This window comes from Parus major, chromosome 17 (assembly GCF_001522545.3).
Source record: "Parus major isolate Abel chromosome 17, Parus_major1.1, whole genome shotgun sequence".
NCBI lineage: Eukaryota > Metazoa > Chordata > Aves > Passeriformes > Paridae > Parus > Parus major.
In genome coordinates, this window is record NC_031785.1 from 1,030,598 (window position 1) to 1,050,753 (window position 20,156).

The 20,156-nt window shown below is 59.7% G+C and overlaps 1 protein-coding gene across 1 annotated transcript; it reads left to right on the forward strand.

The window, feature by feature from the left end:
- Positions 1–219: 219 nt before the first annotated feature.
- NR5A1 (nuclear receptor subfamily 5 group A member 1) lies at positions 220–19,597 on the forward strand. The gene is made up of 7 exons (XM_015644570.2): positions 220–442; positions 2,435–2,550; positions 2,938–3,079; positions 6,680–7,320; positions 13,958–14,077; positions 14,553–14,700; positions 17,718–19,597. Exons 2-7 carry the CDS (start codon positions 2,449–2,451, stop codon positions 17,963–17,965), a joined length of 1,401 nt encoding a protein of 466 aa, XP_015500056.2. The 5' UTR covers positions 220–442; positions 2,435–2,448; the 3' UTR covers positions 17,966–19,597.
- The last annotated feature ends 559 nt before the right edge of the window (positions 19,598–20,156 follow it).

Here is a 20,156-nt window from a genome sequence, read left to right on the forward strand (position 1 = left end):
TGGGACACTCTGGTGCCCCCCACCTCCCTGCAGGGTCTCCCTTCTGGGGCACCTTATCTGCTGCAGAGGTTCCACTTATCTTCGCTGTCACTTTCTAATGCTAGTTTATGGGCAGTGTTTTGTAGCTTAATTATGATGTTTTTCAGCATGGTCACGTGGCCACAGAAGCCAATAAGGCACCGAAGTGGGTCCATCCTGGCTGAGCCTGGCCCCCATGGGGAGGAGATTGGCTGGTGTCCTGCCCGGGGCGGCGTGTGCGCAGCCAGAGCCCCAACACCTTCCCAAGAGACACGGGTCCCCATAAATCCCCCAGCCTACCGTGGACAGGGCAGCGGTACCCACACTCCACGGAGGCTCCTCGGGTCGCAGCTCCTGGCCGGTGGCCGAGCGAGGCTCTCCCACTCGCCGGCCCCACGCGCAGCAGCCGTGCAGCCGCCTCGCGGTGAGTACGTGTCTGAGGGGGGAACCGCGGTCCCCCATCCCACCCATCTCCCAGCCACTGCCGCCATTCCCCGGCATGGTGGCAGCCAAGGCCAGAGCTGGGGACGCGGCAGGGCTTGACGAGGAAGCAGGAGTTGTGTGTGGGCCTCCGCTTCCCGTCAGCGGGCGTGGGGATGGCGGCTCTGCAGATCACGGGCAGCAGAGCAAGGCCTCGCCATAGCCTTGGCCCCGTGGCCAAACTGCTGCTCAGAAATGACAGATCTGGCTACAGAGGGGCTCTGGGAGCACAGCTGGTGGTGCCTGGGGGTCCCTGGTCATCCAAGGGTTTGGAGTTGCCCATAGGAGCACGGGCATGGGAGGCATCTGGGACCTTCTTGACTCCTGGGGTTGGCTGAGTCTGTGTCCTGTCCCCATCCCGTGTTGGCAGGGATCACAGCCTTTGGCTCTCAGTTGCTTTTGTTCCTTGCAGTGTTTGCTCAGTTTACCCAACTCAGAGCCCATCCTTTTCCTGGATGGCAGGTCCCACTCCATGGCTGCCTGGCAGCTCCCCCAGGAGCTCGTGGTGACTGTGGGGGCCATGGCCAAGGGGCTCTGCTGATGGTGGGAGCACTCCTTCCCAGCCGAGCAGTGGCTGACCCACACTGCAGTCTGCTCTGCTGTTATTCTTAGCCTGGGTTCCATTCCTGGTGGCTCTGGAGTGATGCTCTGCTGAGCCCGTTTCCTGTTTGCCGCTCTCCCTGCCAGCGCCACTTCCTACCCACTGCACCCGTGGGCAGCTGGTCTGTGGTGTGAGAGAGTGGGATGAGCTGGGTGGGATGAGATCTGTGGGATGAGCCCTTCAAGAAAAACCATGCAGGATCAGCCTGGCAGGATGGGGCCATCAGCCATGCCTTTCCTTTGTGGGGCACTGCCAGCAGCAGTCCCCAGCTGTGCCAGGCTCCGGGCACCCAGAGCCTTGGGCCCCAGAGCTGCTGTGCTGGCAACAGGCTCCCACCATGCTGGGACAGACTCTGCACCAGCCACAAAGGGTCCCTGACTCAGTGGGTTGGCTCTGCAGAATGGGCTCAGCTCCAGTGCCTGGCTCAGAGCTGGAGCCTCGAGCTCCCCATAACTAAGTCCTGGGCCGCGGCGTGTGGCCTGGGATCATCCTGATAAACAGGACGTGCCAGGAGCCAGGGTGCTCCTGTGCTGGTCTGCTGCCGTCATGGAACATTCCACCAAGAAAACCTAACTGTGAAGCATTGATTCAATACCTGCTGTCTGACAGGCAGACCGGGACACCATTAGGAGTGAGTGCTCCTGCTGGGGTGGCCAGTGCTAGGTCCAAACTCATCCCCTTAGTGGTGTCCCCAGAGGAGATTTTAGGAGCCACTGAACACCCCAGTGTTCCCCACAAAGCTCTCCCGGGCTGGCAGGGGCAGCTGGTGGGGAGTAATGGTATGTTTTGACAAAGCTGGTGGTCCAGGGCTGTGCACTGAGCAGAGCAACCCAGAAATGATCAATTTTGCTCCAGCCTGGAGACTCCTGGTTCCCAGCAGGTCCTGCCTCTCAGGCCGGCCACTCCAGAGAGGCTGGGGAACTTGTTCCCTACAGATGGTGTGGGGGAGCAAGGAGGGTCTCGCCCTCCCCGCAAAGCGGTGCCCCTTCCCTGCCCCTGGGGGGATCCCTGATGCTGCCGAGGCCTGGCCGAGCCGCTCCCCAGCCCGGCCGCCGTGTCCCCGGGCCGCCGGGTCCCTCCGCCCCCGCCCCGTCCCTGCCGCCTCGAGCCGCCCGCTCTCCCAGAGGAGGTTCCCCAGCCCCGGGGGGCTGGCCGTGAGCCCGCACCAACATGGAGATGCTCTTCCAGGCGCTATAAAGAGCTCCGGCTCCCGCACCTGCCGCTCGGTCTCCACCGCGCCCACTCCCGGTCCGCACCCAGCGCCGGGGCCGGGGCCGCCGTCCGTCCCCTTCCCGTCCCATCCCGTCCCGCTGACCGCTGCTCGTGCCGCAGCAGGGCCGCTGGAGGGGATGGACTATTCCTATGATGAGGACCTGGACGAGCTGTGTCCGGTCTGCGGGGACAAGGTCTCCGGGTACCACTACGGGCTGCTCACCTGCGAGAGCTGCAAGGTAGGACCGGCCGTGGCTGTGCGGGGCTGGGCAAACGCAGCTGGGGCCGTGCGGGGCCGGGGAAGCGGGGCCGGGGCTCAGCGCCACCGGCGCCTTGTGTGGCCGGGGCTGTGAGGGGAGCGCTGCACGGGGAAGAGGGGTTCGGGGCTCTGTGGGGAGCGGGGAGGGGGCTCTGCAGGGGCCGGGGTAACGGGACCGGTCGCGGGGCTTCTCTCGCACGTTTTCGTTAGCGGCGGATTCGCGGCCGGTGGCGGGAGGGGAGCGCGGCCGCGACGGGAGCCCCGAGCGCGGCGGGAGCCTCTGCCCAAGGCGGGTGGCGGGGACGGGGTTCTGGTGCCGGGATGCCGGTGTCGGTACCCACTGCATCGCCTCCGCCCGCCGCCGCAGGGCTTCTTCAAGCGCACGGTGCAGAACAACAAGCACTACACCTGCACCGAGAGCCAGAGCTGCAAGATCGACAAGACCCAGCGCAAGCGCTGCCCCTACTGCCGCTTCCAGAAGTGCCTCACCGTGGGGATGCGCCTGGAAGGTAGGGACGGCCCGGGTACGGCACGGCGGGGCGGTGGGCGGCGGGGGCCGGAGAATGTGCGGGGACCGTGCGGGGACCGTGCAGTTGCCGGGACCGGTCGCGCCGTCCCCGCCGCCGCCACCTTCCCGGGCCGGTCAGTCGCGCCGCCGCTTCGATTCCGTTTTCCCCTCTTAAGTTAAGAAAAAAAATCGTTTTTTCGCGTCGTCTCGTTATTTTCCTTGTTTCATTTTGTTTGTTTCCCTGGGATTCCTGCCGCTACGATTTCAACTTTCCAGGAATTTTTTTTGCTGGCAGGAAGGTTGGGAAATAGCAAATAAATTACTGTTTTCCTTAAGCACATAATTCCAGAAGCCGAGACTTAAGGAAAAACGTTAAAAATTATGGGGACCGCAATAAAACTGCCGTAGACCCACCACGAATTATATTTTCCCTCTCGGTGGCATTTAGTATAACGGATTTGTGATCCCCGGGGCGGCGACTCCAGCCCCACAGCCGCCGCCTCTCTCCTGTCGGCTCAGAGGATCCCGACATCGGAGTCGGGCCCCGACAGCCCGGGGATTGTTGCGGGTTCTGCAATTCTCAGCATCCGGCAACGAAATGTATTGGAGGTGTTAGGTCTTTGGCACGGGACGGCAGAGCAAAAGCAGAGGCAGAAGGAGCCCCCCAACCCAGAGTCAGCCGCCCCCTCCCCACTTCGCCCTCGAAATTGTTTGCGTTTTGCAGCGGGTGGAAGTGGGCTGAGCTGTCCCGCCTGACCCTGGCAGGGCTGAGCCCCTCGCCCGCCGGGCTCGCTGCTCGGGACACAGCGCTGTTAATCGGAAAGTCCTTCGTGTTCTGGCCGCTCGCTCCGGGAGCGGGGTGGGAGCCTGCGAGCAGAAGCGCAGGAGTAAGACACAACATCGAGCTGCAAATTCAACCCCTGCAAACTCCCGGCGTAGGCTAGCTTCCAAAACAGATCCCAGTTCCACTCTTCTCCCTGGGCTGGAGTTACTGGTGCCCTAATTCCCTCGGTGCATGCTCTGGCCGTTTTGAACGATGTGGCAGGGGGATTTGGGCGCTGGGCAGGGGCTGGAGATCCTCGGACAGACGGGCAGGGACAGTGCCTGGGGGACCCGGGGGGAAAAGGCATGGTCTCAATTTGTTCCTTTCCAGCAGTTTTTGTCGTGTACACCGTGGAGGCGCTTTGGTCCCAGAGCTGTCCCAACAGCCTTTTCTTGTGTGTTTTCTTGCTGTTGGCTCCTTAGCAGAGCTGGCGGACGAGGCAATCACCCAGACAAGGGCGATATTCCCATGGAACCGTCTCTTTTGTGGTGAAAAAGAGATCACCTTTTTCAGCTTCTAGTCTTTTTGGGCAAGGCATCAGAGGTGATGCTCTGGAGGCTAGTCTGCAGGTCCACACGACAAGAGCAACCCCGAGGTGATTGATTTTGGGAGCACAGTGTTGACACAGGCACCCTCAAAGTGCCTGCGGGGAGGTGGCAGCGAAACTTGCCCGGGAGGAGAAGCACAGCCCTGGCTGAAGGCTGCCCACAGCCCTGGGCACCCTGCAGGCGCTACCCATGGCACCTTCCACGTTCCTGCCCAGGCAAAGAAAGGTGGCCAAAAGGAGGCAGAGCCTGGCCAGCAGCCTGCCCCAGGCAGGGCTCTGCACTGGGATGAGAGCAGTGCAAGTGGGAAGGGGGGATGCAGGGGGCTGGAGACCCCTCCTGCCACTGTGTGGGTGCATGGCTCGGAGGTCACCTGCTGATGGTTTTGGGGACGTTGCTGGGGGTGCAGGCGCTTCCTGGGCGGCTCCACTTGGGCCCCCTTGCCCTGGAGGTCAGGATGCATCATTTTCTTCTCTGCTGTCAGCTGGAACACAGCAAATGGCAAGTCGTTCCCAATCCCAAGTGTAGCACAAATGGCAGGAAAAGCAGAGCAGGAGGGAATTAAAAGGCCTTTTCTCCCTTTGTGTTCTTACTGGGAGAGGGGAGGAGGTGTATGCGGTTGCCTCTGGAGGGCTTGTGAGACCGGACTGCGAGCACCTCTCGCCGTGTGTGGGAGTGCAGGCAGCCCTAGCAGGGTCTCTGCCTGCGCACCCTTGCTCAGGGTCACGGGGGTTTTTTCTGGGATGCGATCCCTGGGCGTCACTGTGCCCGACCTCGAGCCGTGCTGGGATAATGTCACTCCAGTGGCTGCGGGATTTGGATTTTAGTGTGCTCTGGCTCCGGGCTGCCAGCCTGCCTGCCTGTGTGGGACCCCGGCTGGGCTGTGCACACGTGCTGAGTGTGGGCACCGCCCCTGTACCCGAGAGAGGAGCTGCCCCGGGACAGCTCTCTGCTGCCCAGAGGGGCTGGGCCGGCTCTGGGGAGCAGGGGCCGCTGCACCCCTCTCTTCAGAAGCTGCCGCTGGCAGCCCGCTCCCAGTGAGATGCTGTTTTCATGAATAAAGAATGAGGGAGGAAGCCAGGGCGGCTCTCCTGGGAGCACATTCCTGCTCGTCCTGGAAATGCTGCTGCTCCCGGCCACGCTCCCGCCTTTCCAGCCTGCCTTGGGAGCGCTGGGGAGGTGCTCCAGCTCTCCGGGGGGGCTGGCTGTGAGCCCCAGGATAAGTAGGCGAAAGAAAGGCAGAGGTAACAGCTGAGAGGCAAAGCAGGACCCGCTGGCTGTCAGCAGGAACACGAGCGAGCAGAGGGGTTTGCCTTTGATGCTCACTGCAGGCTGCTCTCGCCGGCGCGCTCCTCCTGCCCCTGCGCTGCCGTCCAGCCCCAGCTCCTGCCTCCAGCCATGGGAGCCTCTTCCAAGGGGGTGCCAGGGCAGCAGCCCCCGGAGCACAGCAAGGCCTTGCAGGACAGGTTCCTTCTGCAGAGAAGCACCTGCTCCCCTGCGTGTTGGCAGATCCTTGGGGGTTTTCGGTTTGGTGGGAACATCACCTTTGCTGCAGCTCTCGGAGGACTGGCAGAGCCCTCGCCAGGGCTGGTATCCCCAGGGCTGGCAGCCTCCTGCCTGGGGCCGGTGGGGTGAAGTGCATTCACTGGGACCTGCCAGCCGTGCTGCTCCACAAAGGGGCAGAGATGTGCAGCCTGGGCAGGAGGAACCGGGGTCCAGGGGGGCTGTGGGGTCCCAGTCTCTGCAGAAACAAGGAAATCCCAGGGCTGCTCCAGTGACACAGGTTGGTGTGGGGGAGCAAGGAGGGTCTCACCCTCCCCGCAAAGCGGTGCCCCTTCCCTGCCCCTGGGGGGATCCCTGATGCTGCCGAGGCCTGGCCAAGCCGCTCCCCAGGCTAAACTAAAGTGAGCATCAAATCCCCTCCTCTGCTCAGGCTTTAAGGGCTCTCCCCTCAACCCACAGGGAATGAAAGCTGCTTTATTACCCCAGCTCATTTTGTAGTGGAAGCCAAATGTCTCTTCCTTTCCTGCAACCCCCAGAGGCTCTGAGGGTGACATTGGCTGAGCTGGGAGTGTCACAATCTGCCTTCGTCTCTCTGGGACAGTCTCCCCAGTGCCCTCCAAACCCTTTTTGCCACTAAGTTGTGTCCCCCAGAATTTTCTCTGTGCCCTGCATAAGCCCTTGGTCTATCTCTGTGTGGGTTCACTGCAGTCTCTGGCCTCTCTGTCTCCAGCTGTCCGTGCAGACCGGATGCGTGGAGGGAGGAACAAGTTTGGACCCATGTACAAGCGGGACCGTGCCTTAAAGCAGCAGAAGAAAGCTCTGATCCGTGCCAACGGCTTCAAGCTGGAGACGGTGCCTCAGATCATGTCCCCTGTGCAGAGTGACTACAGCCTGTCCTCCACCATCCACAGCATCCACGCCATGTCCAAGACCCTGCCGCCCAACCCGGCCGCCCTGACGCCCGCGGATTACGAGCGCAGCCCCTACGGGACGCCCTCCCTGGGAATGACTGTGCCCGGCCATGCGCCGCTGCCCGGCTACCACTACCCCTCCTTCCCCAACCGCACCATCAAGTCCGAGTACCCCGACCACTACACAAATGCCCACGAGGCTGTGCCTGCTTACGTGTACCCAGAGACCTACCCCAGCAGCTCCCCCCCTGACATCCCTGAGGTCATCCTGAAGCTGCTGCAGCTGGAGCCCGAGGAGGCCCAGGTGAAGGCACGGATACTGTCCTGCCTGCAGCAAGAGCAGGGCAAAGGCCGCCACGAGAAGCTCACCACCTTCGGCCTCATGTGCAAGATGGCAGACCAGACCCTCTTCTCCATCGTGGAGTGGGCACGGAGCTGCATCTTCTTCAAGGAGCTGGAGGTAGGACTTGTCAGTGGGATGGATGCTGCTCTGGGGGACAGTGGGAGGCGGGCAGGACTGAGGCTGCCATGATGTGAGGCCGGGATGTGGCTGAGGGCAGGATTGCAGGTGAAATGTTGTGAGGACAGGGCAGCACCTGGGGCCTGGGGCCATCACTGCGGATGTGTTGACACATCTCAGTCCTGCTCCCAGCTCCCTGCACAGCAGGGCTGGAGGTGCCGGGGCACGGCTGCGATGCCGGAGCGATTCCCACTGTTGTGTGGGGCTAATGGTTTCAGATTCATCACAGAGGGGACAGGTGTTGCGGCAATCGCCGGCAGAGTGACTGTGGTGTCAAGCTCAAGATATAATTGAAAAATGTAACGTTGAGGAATTATAGTTGAGACAATTCTCTCCTCTGCCTTCAGGAGGAAAATCGATGTGGTCAGGTGGGTGCTATTAGCACCAGGCAGCCAGGGCAGCCCCAGCCTGATCCAGAGCCCTGTCTGCTGCCAGCAGCCATGAGTGTGCCCGGCTGGGGGACACGGAGCTGACCTCCATCCTGCCAAAACATCCCCTCTGGCAAATGTCTCTGAACATTTACTGGGGCCCAGAGAGGGTTTGCAGGGCTGGAGCAGCTTCTGCCATCCTACACACCTTGCCAAGGTTTCAGAAATCTTCCATCCATGTTCTGGGCTGACCTAAGATCCCAAACTGGTGCAAAAATGGGAGAGAAAATTTTGCAACATTGCCAAAACCCAGAGAGCAACATCCTGGGGCAGCCATGATGAGACTCAGGTTCTTTCTTGTGTTTCCAGCATGAGATTGTGCTGCCTGGCTCTAGCCAAAATCACCTTCTTCCAGTGAGACTGTGCTGTAGGACAGGACCAGGCTCTTCCCGTGCCATAGGTGCCATGGGGCTGAGTGTGCTCAAGCCTTGTGGCTCAAAATAGCCCCTGTCTGTCAGAACAGTGTCAGGAAATGGCATTGTAAGGATGGGCTGGGCTTGTTTCAATCATATCAGTGTCCAGCCTGGATTTTGGGAACAGGGTGGTTGTTGTTTTTGCAGGAGATATTGTAAACAGTGTAAATTCAGTTCCCAGCTATATAGTTGTGTAGCCTTGTAACTCCATTGTCAGCATGATTGTGCCACCAAAATAGGCTGTTCCTGTGTGAATCGGTGTTGGTGGGTGCTCCTCCTGCTGTGGGACTCTGGGGGGGATGGCAGTGCCACAGGCCTCACCTGGGCAGAGCTACCAGTGTCCTGTAGGGAGCAGGGCACGTGCCCTGCTGTGCTCAGGGTGTGGGGTTCAGTGCTCAGCGGGTGCCCACATCCATCGCTTCCATCCTGGGGGCTCCAGCTCTTTGTCTTATCCACACGGTGACTGCGGGGTGCATTCCCAGCATCTCCCAGGGCTGGGGACTGCAGCACCCCTCAGCCCACCCTGGCTCCAGTGGGAGAGGCAGAATGCAGCATCTCCATCCTTGGCTCCCTCCTGTGCACAGAGCGCCGGCAGTGATGAGCCCAGCACGGAGTGGAGGTGCCTGATGTCCTCTGTCTCTACCCCTGCCCGCCCCACATGGCTCATCCTCCCTGGCCAGGGGGGAGGCTTTTCCTCAGGCATGGGAGCGCAGCCAGTGGGAAGCAGGAGTAGGTCTGAGATCTTGAATCCCCATTCCTGTTCCTGCCTGGCACATAAAAGGAAACGGCTGCTGGGGCGGTAAATGAACTCCTGCTAGCACGGGGTTTATGGCTCTGCCCTAAAGCCGGCACGGAGGAACATCACAATCTCCGAGATCGATGGCAGCGGCAGTCATCTCGGGGCTCCTCAGGGCAGGGATGCCAGCAGCCCTCTCCATGCCCTGGGAAGGTCTGTGTGAAGGTCCCCAGCCCCAGCAGGGAAGGGCTGTTGGCTGATGCCAGTGCAGGGAGCCAGGCTGGAAAGGCACCACTGGGACACTTCTCCAGGGCATCGTGCCAGGCTGGCACTACACGGGGAGGAGCTGCAGCCAGGTGAGAAGGGCAGGTGTGGGCAGATTGCCCCATCATGGATTGCCCTGCCTGAGGCCACCCAGCTCCACCATGCTCCTTCCACAGGGCTGTTAGCAGAGATCTGGCTTCTCCCCGGAGCCTCACAGGGAGCCTGGAGAGGAAGGAGCAAATCCTTAGGGACAAGGGTTTCAGATTTTCAGGGTTTAGTCCTGCCCAGGGAGAGTGGGAGCAATTTCCCCTGAAGCTGGCCAGTCTTGTTCCCATTCCCATTCTGCTGAGGGCCAGAATGGGTGCTTTGCTGTCTCCACACTCCTGGCGTGGTGGCTGGGCTGGGGGACACTGGGGAGAGCCCCCCTGGCTCCACCACTGCGCCTGGGGAAGGAGGGGGGCCACGGGCTAATGGCCTCTTGACATCGGCTCACACGCCACGTCCGCCCGCAGGCGCGGGGCAGTCAGATTGAAAACAGATTTAACTTCCCAGATATATCGTTTCATTTAAGGGCCAGTAATTCTGTCAGTCTGCCACTGACAAACGAGGGTCCCCATGCCAATCCTCCGGGAGACTGATGTCGCAGCGCTCATCTCGTGTCACCAGGAGGAGAATTACGGACTGCGCTGGCCTTCGGAGGCAAGACTAATAACACTGCACGGCAGAGGGGGATTTGGGGGCCCGCTTGTTTATCGAGGGCCGGCCAGGCAGCCGCGGCGCGAGGCCGCGCGGGCGGAGGTGGAAGAGGTCAGCGCTGCCGCCCATAAATACGAACTTTAACTGAGTCTAGATGAGATGTGTCAGGACTGAGGGAAGATTTGCAGCATCTTTTCAGGAAGAAAAATATGGGCCAGGGGTGAAATATATTTTGTTGGGTTGTGAGTCTCAGGCAACTTTGTCCTTTCAGATGTAATTTTTTTATATGTATATGGAGAGAGACAGACAGAGGGATGTGCACACATGGCCGCGTGCTTGCATGCTCACGTTGTGTCTGGTTTTGGTGTGGTTTGTACACACATCTCCCACAGCCTGGTTTATATAGGTGTCACTGCCATACCTACATATCAATATCGTGTACACAGGGTTGCAGTGACCTTTAGATTGGGATGAGCAGCCAGGAATGTTAAACAAATTGCCACGGTTTCAGCCCGAAGGCCAGGCCAGGCTGGGTGTGCACCGGGTCCCTGCGCCAGTGGAGGGGCACAGTGCAGCTGCAGGGGATGATGCCGATCCCTTCCTCAGCCCTTTTGTGCCAAGGGCATGGGGCAAACTGTCCTCCCATCCACAGGCAAGCTCCAGTGATGGGGGGAGATGCTGAGAGCAGAACCATTCCCACAGACCCAGAGGTCCCTGTGGTCACTGGCTCTGTCTGCTGGGCTGCTCTCCCTCAGTTGTGCTTAGAGATCCCAGAGCCACGACAAAGCCTATTTGCAGTCAGTTGCTTCTCTGCCTTTAACATGTGGGTCATCTTGACCCCATCTCCTGGCCAGTGGCCAGAGCGTTTTTTGGCAGATTTAAAATCTCCTTCTGGTCGTGGATGCTGCAGCAATGTTCAGCATCCCATGCACTGGGGGAAATGTGACGCTTCCCTGCCTGTGGTGTCCCGGCCAGCGCAGCCCTGCCCGTGCAGTCGGGGCTGCAGCAGCATGGGAGCCAGCAGGGACAGGATCCTGGGCTAGCCACACTGGTGTTGATGGTTATTTATTTTGGGATGCACACCTTGGTGGTATCTGGGCAGGGCAGTGGGGACCTGTGCTGGCCATTAACACCTTGGACATATGTCCATTGTGGGTGGCTGCTGGACACCAATTCGCTCTCGCGCTTCTCAGTGGCCAAGGTGATGGGTCCTGCTTGCACTCAGTAATTGCTGGGGCTGCTCAGGGTGCTGATGTGCTACGCATCTGCCAGAGGGCTGTGGGGCAAATGCTGCACCCGAGATCTGGGAGGAGGCCTGGAGGGCGTCTGTGTGGTGGGGACAGGCCAGGGGCATCCGAGTGCTGCTTGTGCCCACGGCTGGGGATGGATATCCTGGAACCAGCTCAGGGCTTCCTGCCAAAGAAGGGCTGGTGGTGGGTCACTCTCCTTCCTAAAGCAGCGGTCCCTGGGGTGGGGGCTCACTGTGCTCACTGTGCTCACTGTGTTCACTGTGGGGCTGCGTCATCCCTGCATGGCCTGGGCACATTTTGGGGAGCCCTGACACTTGCAGGGGCTTCTTCACCTTGTACCTATGAACCCACAGGGAAGGTTGCAGAAGATTTAAAACTATGCAGAAGATTTAAAACACATGCAGGTCCTACAGCCCTGGGCAGCACCATCCCTGCCTTTGCATGCCCTGCCTCCCCTCCAGCACCATCCCAGACCCTTTCCCACAGAGAACTGCCTTTTCTGTGGGTTGCAGCCCATCAAGGATTGCTCTTCCAGCGCGGGAAGGGTTTCACCGCGTGTTTTGTGAATGGGTTAAATGCTCGCTTTAAAGAAAAGATAAGGATTGCCTCTCAAAGACAGCTTACATCAGGCCTTTGATAAAGCACTCCGAGGAAAAGCCTTGACATTAAAAGAGGAAGATCCTTTGCTTAACTTTTAACAGTGAGCGTGCTGCCGCCTGGCTGGGAGGATTGATTGCCTCTGAGTGCCCCTCCATTAGCAGCCCCCTGCTCCTGGCTGGCCAGGGTGGGGGGCAGCCCGGTGACCCCAGCCTGAGCCCCCCTGCAGCCGGAGCGGGGCCGTGGGGCTGCCCGCTGCCACCCAGCCTGGCCATGGGGACACCCGGCTTGCTGCTGGGGACAGCTCCACACACCCCAGCCAGCTCTGGCTGGTCCACGGAGCCCCCAGCCCACCCCACTGTGCTCCCAAGCACATTGTCCCCATGGCAGGGCCGTGTGGCTCTGGTGCACTGCGACGTTCCCGGGAAGCACCGCGGCCTGGTGGAACGTGCTGGCAAAGGAGCAGCCCCACAGCAGCCATCGAGGGTGAAATGTGCTGCTGAGGGGCTTCAGGGAGGGAGCCAAAAACCCCTCAGAGTTTGGGAGAGGCTGATTAGCAATTTTTAAAGGAAGAAAATAAGATTTCGACATTGTTGAAGTGCTTTCTTTGGAAAAGCTGATTTTTCTAAATGGTTTTCAAGGCAAAACCTTCTCTCTGTCTCTTCTGGAGCTCATCCCGCTCAGGAATGAGGCACAGGAAAGAACTTCCAAAACAACGCCCTGACTGAGCCAGAGCGGAGGCGCTCGGCACCGGCCGGGATCGTGCAGCTGGGCTGGCCCCAGCTCCCTGCTCGGGCTGGCCACCGTCACAGATGGCCACTCACCTTGGGCAGGGGTGGCCACGGCTGCAGAGAGTCTCCACTTTGGTTTAGTGCAGAATGAGCTTTTCCCCAGGGTTTTGTCAAGCAGCTGACCGGGAGCCTCACTCTCTGTGGTGCTGAGCCACGACCGGCAGCTGCTGCGCTGGGGCTGAGGGGTGAGCGCAGGTGGGCAGCAGTGGTGCCACAGCCCAGCCACCATCACTGCCTTCCTCATCTCGTGCCTGCTCTGGCCGCCCACTGCCCTCGGCAGCTCGTGGGGGTGCCGGCTCTGAGACCATAAAGCTCTTTCTCATCTGGCTTCTATTCCTTTTGCAATCTCCCAGCGCGGGTTTATTGCAGCCTCTTCAGCAAAACGAGGGCATTATCCAGCCCTGTGATGCTGCATCTGTCTTCCCTCTATTAACAGGGGAGCACAATGGCCCTGCAGAGCTTGAGCTCGGCTGCTGGCACTGGATTTGCTCCTCAGGGCGGTAGTGGAGGCAGGACTGTAATCCCAGCCCTGTCTCTACACTGGCCCTGCAGGAAAGGGGAGCCCAGGCAGGGCAGGAGTTCAGTTCTTTGTGGAAAGGAGTTGGGCTTCAGTGGAGAGCAGTGCCAAGGGGATGAAGCCCATGAGCCATGGGACGTCTTGGCAGGAGGGTGGGGAAGGCAGCGTGCCCTACATCCTGCCACAGCTCCGGGGGCTTTTTGTTCTTCCAAGTGCAGCTGCTGGCTCTGGAAGCTCACCCTGCCAGTCACTGGTGTTGCCTGCAGTGCCCAGTGCCCTGCGAGACCTTTGGGGACCCTTCCAGCTCGAGCTCCTGACAGGGACAGTGCCAGGTGTTTCTCTGGGCACAGACTCGCAGCACATGGGCACGAGTGTGCGTGTTGGTGCGTGGGCAGGGCCGGGCTGGCAGCTGCAGGGCACAGCCATGTCCTGCGCCCAGCAGCTCCCCCACGGCCCTGCTGCCCCCCCAGACCTGCCACCCTGAGCAGGGAGTCGAGGATGGGCACTGTCTTCTTTCATTTTAAAGTATCCAGAGGGGCTGTCTGGACACACAGGCTCTTTGTGCAGCCACCCCGTGTCCCTTCTGCAGTCATTTTGTTAAAATTTGTGTGCGATTTGGGGAGGTTGTGCCTGGGGGGTTGGAAGACACGTGCTGATAAGGGCCAGCAAGTGCCACTGAAACATGCTGAGCTGCTTTGAAGCCAGCTCTGCAAAACCACCTGCCCATCTCCTCCAGCCCAGGGCTCCCCTTTCTGGGGTCCAGCTCCAGCTCTCCATGCTCACCCCAGGGGACCCCCCTCCCATGGGATGCCTGCCAGGCACAGGGTGTGTGCTGTGCACTGCAGCATGGTGGGTGTCAGCCCTGCTGCTCCTGCTCTGTTTCAGGTGGGTGACCAGATGAAGCTGCTGCAGAACTGCTGGAGTGAGCTGCTGGTGTTTGACCACATCTACCGGCAGCTGCAGCATGGCAAGGAGCACAGCGTGCTGCTGGTCACTGGCCAGGAGGTGAGAAACGGCCTCTGGGACTGTGGAGGGGCAGTGGGGACGGGCAGGGGCTGCATGGGGGAACGGAGTGACTTCTTTCCTTTGTCCCAGTGTTGCTAACTCAGCCTAGGGCAGGCAGGTGGTGTTACACTCTGGGTCTGCTTGTGCAGGAGGTCCCGTCCTGTCCCATCCTGCCACGCAGCTCCTGGTTCTGGAGAATGGTTCCTGTGGGAGATCAACAGCCCCACCTGTACTGTCAGCGGTGGGATGGGAGGAGGAGCCCCTTCCCTCCCTGGAGGGGGCTTTTGGAGATGTGGTGCCTTCAATTCCAGCACCATGTGAAGGGCTCCCCGTTTTAAATAGTGTCTCCCATCACTCTTTTTTTGACACCCCTAATTCTCAGGGGCTGGACCTGGCTCCTGCCCGTGTGAGGTGCCCTACAGCAGGTTGTGCTGGGGCTGGGGCTGCCAGAGCTGATGCCACCGTGTCCCCGCAGGTGGACATGTCAGCCATCGCAGCCCAGGCCGGCTCCATCCTCAACACGCTGGTGCTGCGGGCACAGGAGCTCGTCCTGCACTTGCACTCGCTCCAGGTGGATCGGCACGAATTCGTCTGCCTCAAGTTCCTCATCCTCTTCAGCCTGGGTGAGTGCGGCTGGGGGGGCACTGGGGCTCAGGGCCGGGAGCGCGGCTGGAGGGGGCACACGCAGCCCGGGCTCCGGCTGTGACACAGAGGGGACTTAACGAGGAGCCAGGAGCGAGAGCTGGCACCTGCCTGTCCCCTCTCACCCGGGACCCAAAGCGTCTCCCGCTGCGGGGCCGGGCTCTGCTCCAGCTGCAGGGGACGTTGTCACCGCCTTGGCCAAGCGGAGCCTGTTTTGGTCACTCGCCCATCACGCCGGGCAGGGAAACAAGCGCTGATACGGCCGGGAAAACAGGAGTGTTGACAGAGGCGGCCGCGGCCGGGCCGGCCCTATCTCCCGGGATTTGCGTCAGAGCCCGCCTGGGCAGGGGCTCCTGCGCTCCCGATTAGGCTCAGCCCGGAGCCTGCGGTCGGGCACGGCCGCCGCGTTCACACGCTCCCACCTCACCCAGACAAAATAAACCCGAGCCGCGGGCGCTGCTGCCGGAGCATGAAACGAGCCTGGGTGGCAGAGCCCGCTCCTGCCCCTGGCATCCCCGTCAGCAGAGTGCTGCTGCTGGCACGGTGAGCCCACCGCCGGCTGTGGCAGACCTGTCCCCATCCCCGTCCTCGTCCCCATCCAGCCCTGTCCCTGCTCCAGTGCCTTGGCTCTGTGTTCGCACTTCTGCACCTGCGGGGTCGCGTCCAGGGACCGGCGGTGGGAGCTGAGCTGCTGTCTCGTCCTGCACCTGCAGTTTCTCCTCCCTCTGCTTTCCTTTCCTCCGGGGCTGTTTAGGAACCGGGAGAAGCGCGACGCGATAATTCGCTGCTCAGGCAGTGATAAGGTGTGGCACAAACAGTGCCCAGGCTGGGAAATGCAGGAGCCGGGGGGGCTCCTACCCCGAGCCGGGACCTTCCCCGGGGGCTGCCCCGAGCTCTCAGGCCAGGAGGGGAGGTGCTGTCCCCCTGTGTCCCCTGGCATGGCACAGCACAGCGAGCAGGAGCGGGGTCCCCCCAGGCTTCCCCAGAGCAGCGGCTCGCAGGGAGGGCGTGGAATCCAATAGCTGTGTTTTCCCATACATCATTTTGCCCCAAATGCAACTTTTTCTCTCCATATTGCAGAGCTCACTTGGAGTAATTTGCCCTTCGTAGGCTCAGCTGTAGAGGACGGGATTGTGTATTATGTGCAGGATGTAATTGCCTTTAACAAGAGAATTTCCACATTTACCACTCTGCCACAGCACAGTCAAAGCCAAGCCCTGCTCACAAGAGCTGCCATTTGAGTTCTAAATAGATTTCTCTCCTGAGCAGGTAAAGAGATTTAATTAAAATTAGGGCTTCTCAAAATAGCAATATTTATGAGGACGGCACAGGTTAGCTTTGTTCTACAGAAGGGCTTAATAGAGCCTTAATGGATTGACCTATCATTCGATTTCATGACTTACATTCATGAAGCAGCTACTCTTGGGGAGGGGAGGAAGAGAGGCTTTTATAGCCCACATTCCCTTAAGCGTTTGCAATTTATCAGCAGCTTCTCCCAAACAAAAGGAGCTGTGAATAGGAAGAACACTTGAGGGCATAGAAATAATCCCAGGCATATCTGTATGTGTGATGGGAGGCTTTGTCACAGGACAGTCTTTGCAACTGCTGCAGTGTCTCTAAATGAAGTGAGTCAATGTTATTTGGACAACATTCTTTATTCCTTGCAGGAATGAAAAGATTATTCAAATATTCAATTAAACAGTGAATAGGGTCTTTCAGAGAACCAGGTGAGTTCATCGAGTAGAACTAGCTATTGTTGAGCCAACTCAGGGGATAGATTTGACATTTATCAATATAACTTCTCTTTTTTAATGACATGCACAATAACCTTATGCAGATAAAGAGATTTCATAACAACAACCCGGGTAGCAGGAGACAATAGGAGCAAATGTGCCGTCAGAGTGAAAAGGGAAGGGTGATGTGATCCGCTGCATCTTGGCACAACCTGTGCCCTTTGTGCCTGCCCCCGCAGTGCCCTGGCCATAGGCACGGCCCGAGGTTAGGGCTCCCTGGGGGCTCCCGGCCCCCCGGCCGTGCTGTGCCTCCCCTCCCCGGGGCTCCGCAGTCCCCCCGACCCCACCTCTGCTCCCGGCTCTGACCCCGGGACTCCCAGCTTTGCTGGCCTGCAGCAGCCTTGGGTGCCACAATCCCTTCCAGGGAGCCCCAGCTGCCTTGGCCAGACCCTGTGCCCAGATTTCCCCATTTCCAGCCCGTGAGTGGGAGTTTGGCCACGCATCAGGGTCTGTGTGCAGCAGAGCCAGTGAGGCTGTGACCAAGGCAGTGCTCCCACCGTCCTGCACAGTAAATCCACCAAATCCACCTGCTCTGGACAGACTGTGCCAGGGCTGGCAGCAAGGTCTCTGCTGGGCAGGGCTGTGGGACCATGGCTGTGTGCAGCTGTAGGTGGTGATGAGGCAATGCTCAGCGCTGGTGCCCTAAAGCCACTGATATTTGCATGCAGGGACAATTGACCCTGCCAGCACCTCAGAGCTGCTGAGCTGCTCCCTACCCTGCTGGCAGCAGGATTATGGGAAGCTGCTGTGGCCCTGGAGAGGCATGGAGGATTAGGGTTTCCAGGCTGGTGAGCCTGGTTGCCACATTGGAAAGACCAGGTTTATCAGGGAATTAATTCAGCCGCTTCCTCGACCTTCGGGAATTAAAGAGGGCCCATGGCAGCGACTCCCAATGTGTTGCCACAACTGGCAACACCTTCTGGCTTTGCAGCTTCCTGGGCAGTGAGGGCAGGGAGACACCAGTCCTACAGCCAGGGGGTTTGGAATCTGTCTTCAGCATCAGGGAAGGCCTGGGGAATAGGGTAGGGATGGGACCCCGTGGCTGGGTAGGGATGGGGTGTGGGACCCCTCCTGCACTGTGTGCTCATGCACAAGAGACGCTGGCCAGGAGTGTGGGTCCCTCCTGGCTCACCCAGCACGGTGTGGCACAGATGGGGCAGACACATGAGTTTGGCACCATTTCATCCCCACTCTGCCTCTTGCAGACGTGAAATACCTGGAGAACCACACTCTGGCCAAGGATGCTCAGGAGAAGGCCAACGCAGCACTGCTGGAGTACACGGTCTGCCACTACCCCCACTCCACGGACAAGTTTCGCCAGCTGCTGCTGTGGCTGGCGGAGGTCCGGGCGCTGAGCCTGCAGGCTGAGGAGTACCTGTACCACAAACACCTGAGCGGGGAGGTGCCCTGCAACAACCTCCTCATCGAGATGCTGCACGCCAAGCGGACTTGAGCGGCCCCCAGCAGGAGCCGGCAGCGCCGCGGTGCCTCCAGCAGGGGCAGGACCGGTGCCCGGGGCTGGCAGGCGCCGCCTCCCACCCTGCCTTCCTCAGCGATGCTATTTAACCTCTGCTATTGGAAAGGCCCCAGCAGGTTTCGTTCACAGCAAGGACAGTTGAGGCTGCAGGGCCGTGGCTTGGCTGCCGGCAGTGCTGACCCCCGGCTCCGCTGCACGCCTGGTGCCCAGACCTGTCACCTGCCTACCCGGCCCAGCAGCACCAAGGAAGGGTAAAGCCTGTCCCAGTTTTTCTCCTGTTTCTGCTCCTCTCCTGCTGCCCCCACCAGCTGTTTCTTTACTGCTGCCATCCCTCCCAATCCTGCCCATGTCTCAGGGCCCCTCGTGCACAGGGCGGGAGAGAGGGGAGGTGAAACCCCTCCAGGTTGTGGTTTTATGGCAGTTGAGGTGTCTCCAGGCACCAGGGAACACACAGAGGTGCGGGATCTCTGCAGGAAATCCACACAGAATGCTGGGGCTGGGCTGGAGATGTCGGCCCCATGCAGCTGTGCCAGGACCCCAGGGTGCAGAGGCTGGGTCCCAGTTGCTGCCAGCTCTGTGTCCTGCAGCTACCCTGGCCAAGAGAGGGCAGGCAGGGATGGGCAGTGCTGAATCCTCAGCTGAGGTGCATCTTCCTAATGCCTGCTGGTGCTGGAAGCAGCAGTTCTGTGGCAGCCACAGTGCCCAGAGCTGCCCAGGGGCAGCACAGCTCAGTCCTCCCCACAGGTATGGTGGCAGAGCAGCCGGGCAGGAGCGAGGTGCAAGCTCCAGCATGTGCCTAGGATCTTGGGCAAACCTGGGGAGCTCAGCAGTGCCCACCTGCTGAGCGGGTAAGGAGGAATAAGGATTGTCCTGCACTTCATGCTGGGCCTCCTGGCCCCCTCCTTTGCTCTGCCATGGCCCCAGTAGACAGCAAATGCTGTGCTGAAGCCACGGGCAAAGAGCTCTCTGTTCCTGTCCCATCATGGAATCAGGCTCACAGACAGGACTGGGAGCACTGGGGGTCGCAGCCCCCAAACTGGGCCATGCTGGACTCTCACTGCAGTTTTCTCTCGGTCTCAGCCGTGTTCTCCTCTCCTCTGCCCCATCACTGGGGCTGGCACAGCCTCTGCCTCACAGACCCCCAGCTCTGGGGGTCCTGCAGCATGGCCGGGGACGTTGAGGTTTGTCCCCCAGGGCAGGGATGTCCTGGTGCCCAGGGGCTGCTGCAGCTCTGCCGGTGCCTTGAGGAGCCACAGAGGCTGCACCCAGAGCCGCGGTTTGTGAAGCTTGTTAGACACAGAAGAAAGAGCATGTTTGTCTCTGCTTTAACACATTTGTGCATTTTCCTCCTGAAGTCAGTGGTTTGGTTTCACCTTCTTTTTGTGAACTTAAAGAACTGGAGAAAATGTTTTGGGAGGTAAAAGACGTTTTATTTTCAGAAAATGAAAAGTGCCCTTAAGTGTCTCTCTCTGTCTCTTACATCCTTTCCTCCTTCTCATCCCTGCCCTTCCCCACTCCTCCCCCTTCCTTCCCAGGCAGAAGGTTACCAACTTCTTTGTCAGGAGCAAACCACTGTAATAAATTTTGCAGTTCATTTAAAACGGCAAACTTTGTCTCTTTTGGCTGTCTTTCTAACCCTTGTGGTTGGTGCTCGGCATGGGGAGGGCTGGGTGTTTGTGGAGGCACTCCTGGGCTGTCACCTGCCTTTGTGGGACAGCGTGGCTGTGGTGGGGGGGCTGCTGCTGCCTTTGCTTCTGTGCACTGGGGACCCAGATTGGTTCAAAGTGCTGCTGGGAATTGCCATAGTGATTCTTAAAGTGTTTTGCAAGTGAGCACAGGAACAGCAACATTTATGGGCAATTAGTGGGCAGTGCCCTGGTCCTTTCACCATGGCCAAAGCCCCTTCCCTGGGCTCAGGCACCCAGAGCCAGACTTGAGCCCCTTCTCTTGGACACAGTGCAACAAGGACAGGAGGCTGTCTTTAAAATCAGCATTTACTGTTGTCATAATCAGGAAAAACCCACCACATTTTCTATGTTCTAAACACTACAGAGGTAATAGGAGAAGAGGGAAGGAAAGCAGTGCCCAGCTGGCGAGGGGCCAGGCCAGCCTGCGGGAACCCAAGCAGGAGCAGGGAGAGGAGTTTTGTCCTAAACAGCAGAAGATG

What these genes read in the sequence shown, in the direction of transcription:
- NR5A1 (XM_015644570.2), top strand. Translation starts at nt 2,449, where the DNA reads ATGGACTATTCCTATGATGAGGACCTGGACGAGCTGTGTCCGGTCTGC. An exon ending in TCACCTGCGAGAGCTGCAAG is followed by an intron (nt 2,551 to 2,937) that starts GTAGGACCGGCC and finishes CCGCCGCCGCAG; the next exon opens with GGCTTCTTCAAGCGCACGGT. An exon ending in CCTCATCCTCTTCAGCCTGG is followed by an intron (nt 14,701 to 17,717) that starts GTGAGTGCGGCT and finishes TGCCTCTTGCAG; the next exon opens with ACGTGAAATACCTGGAGAAC.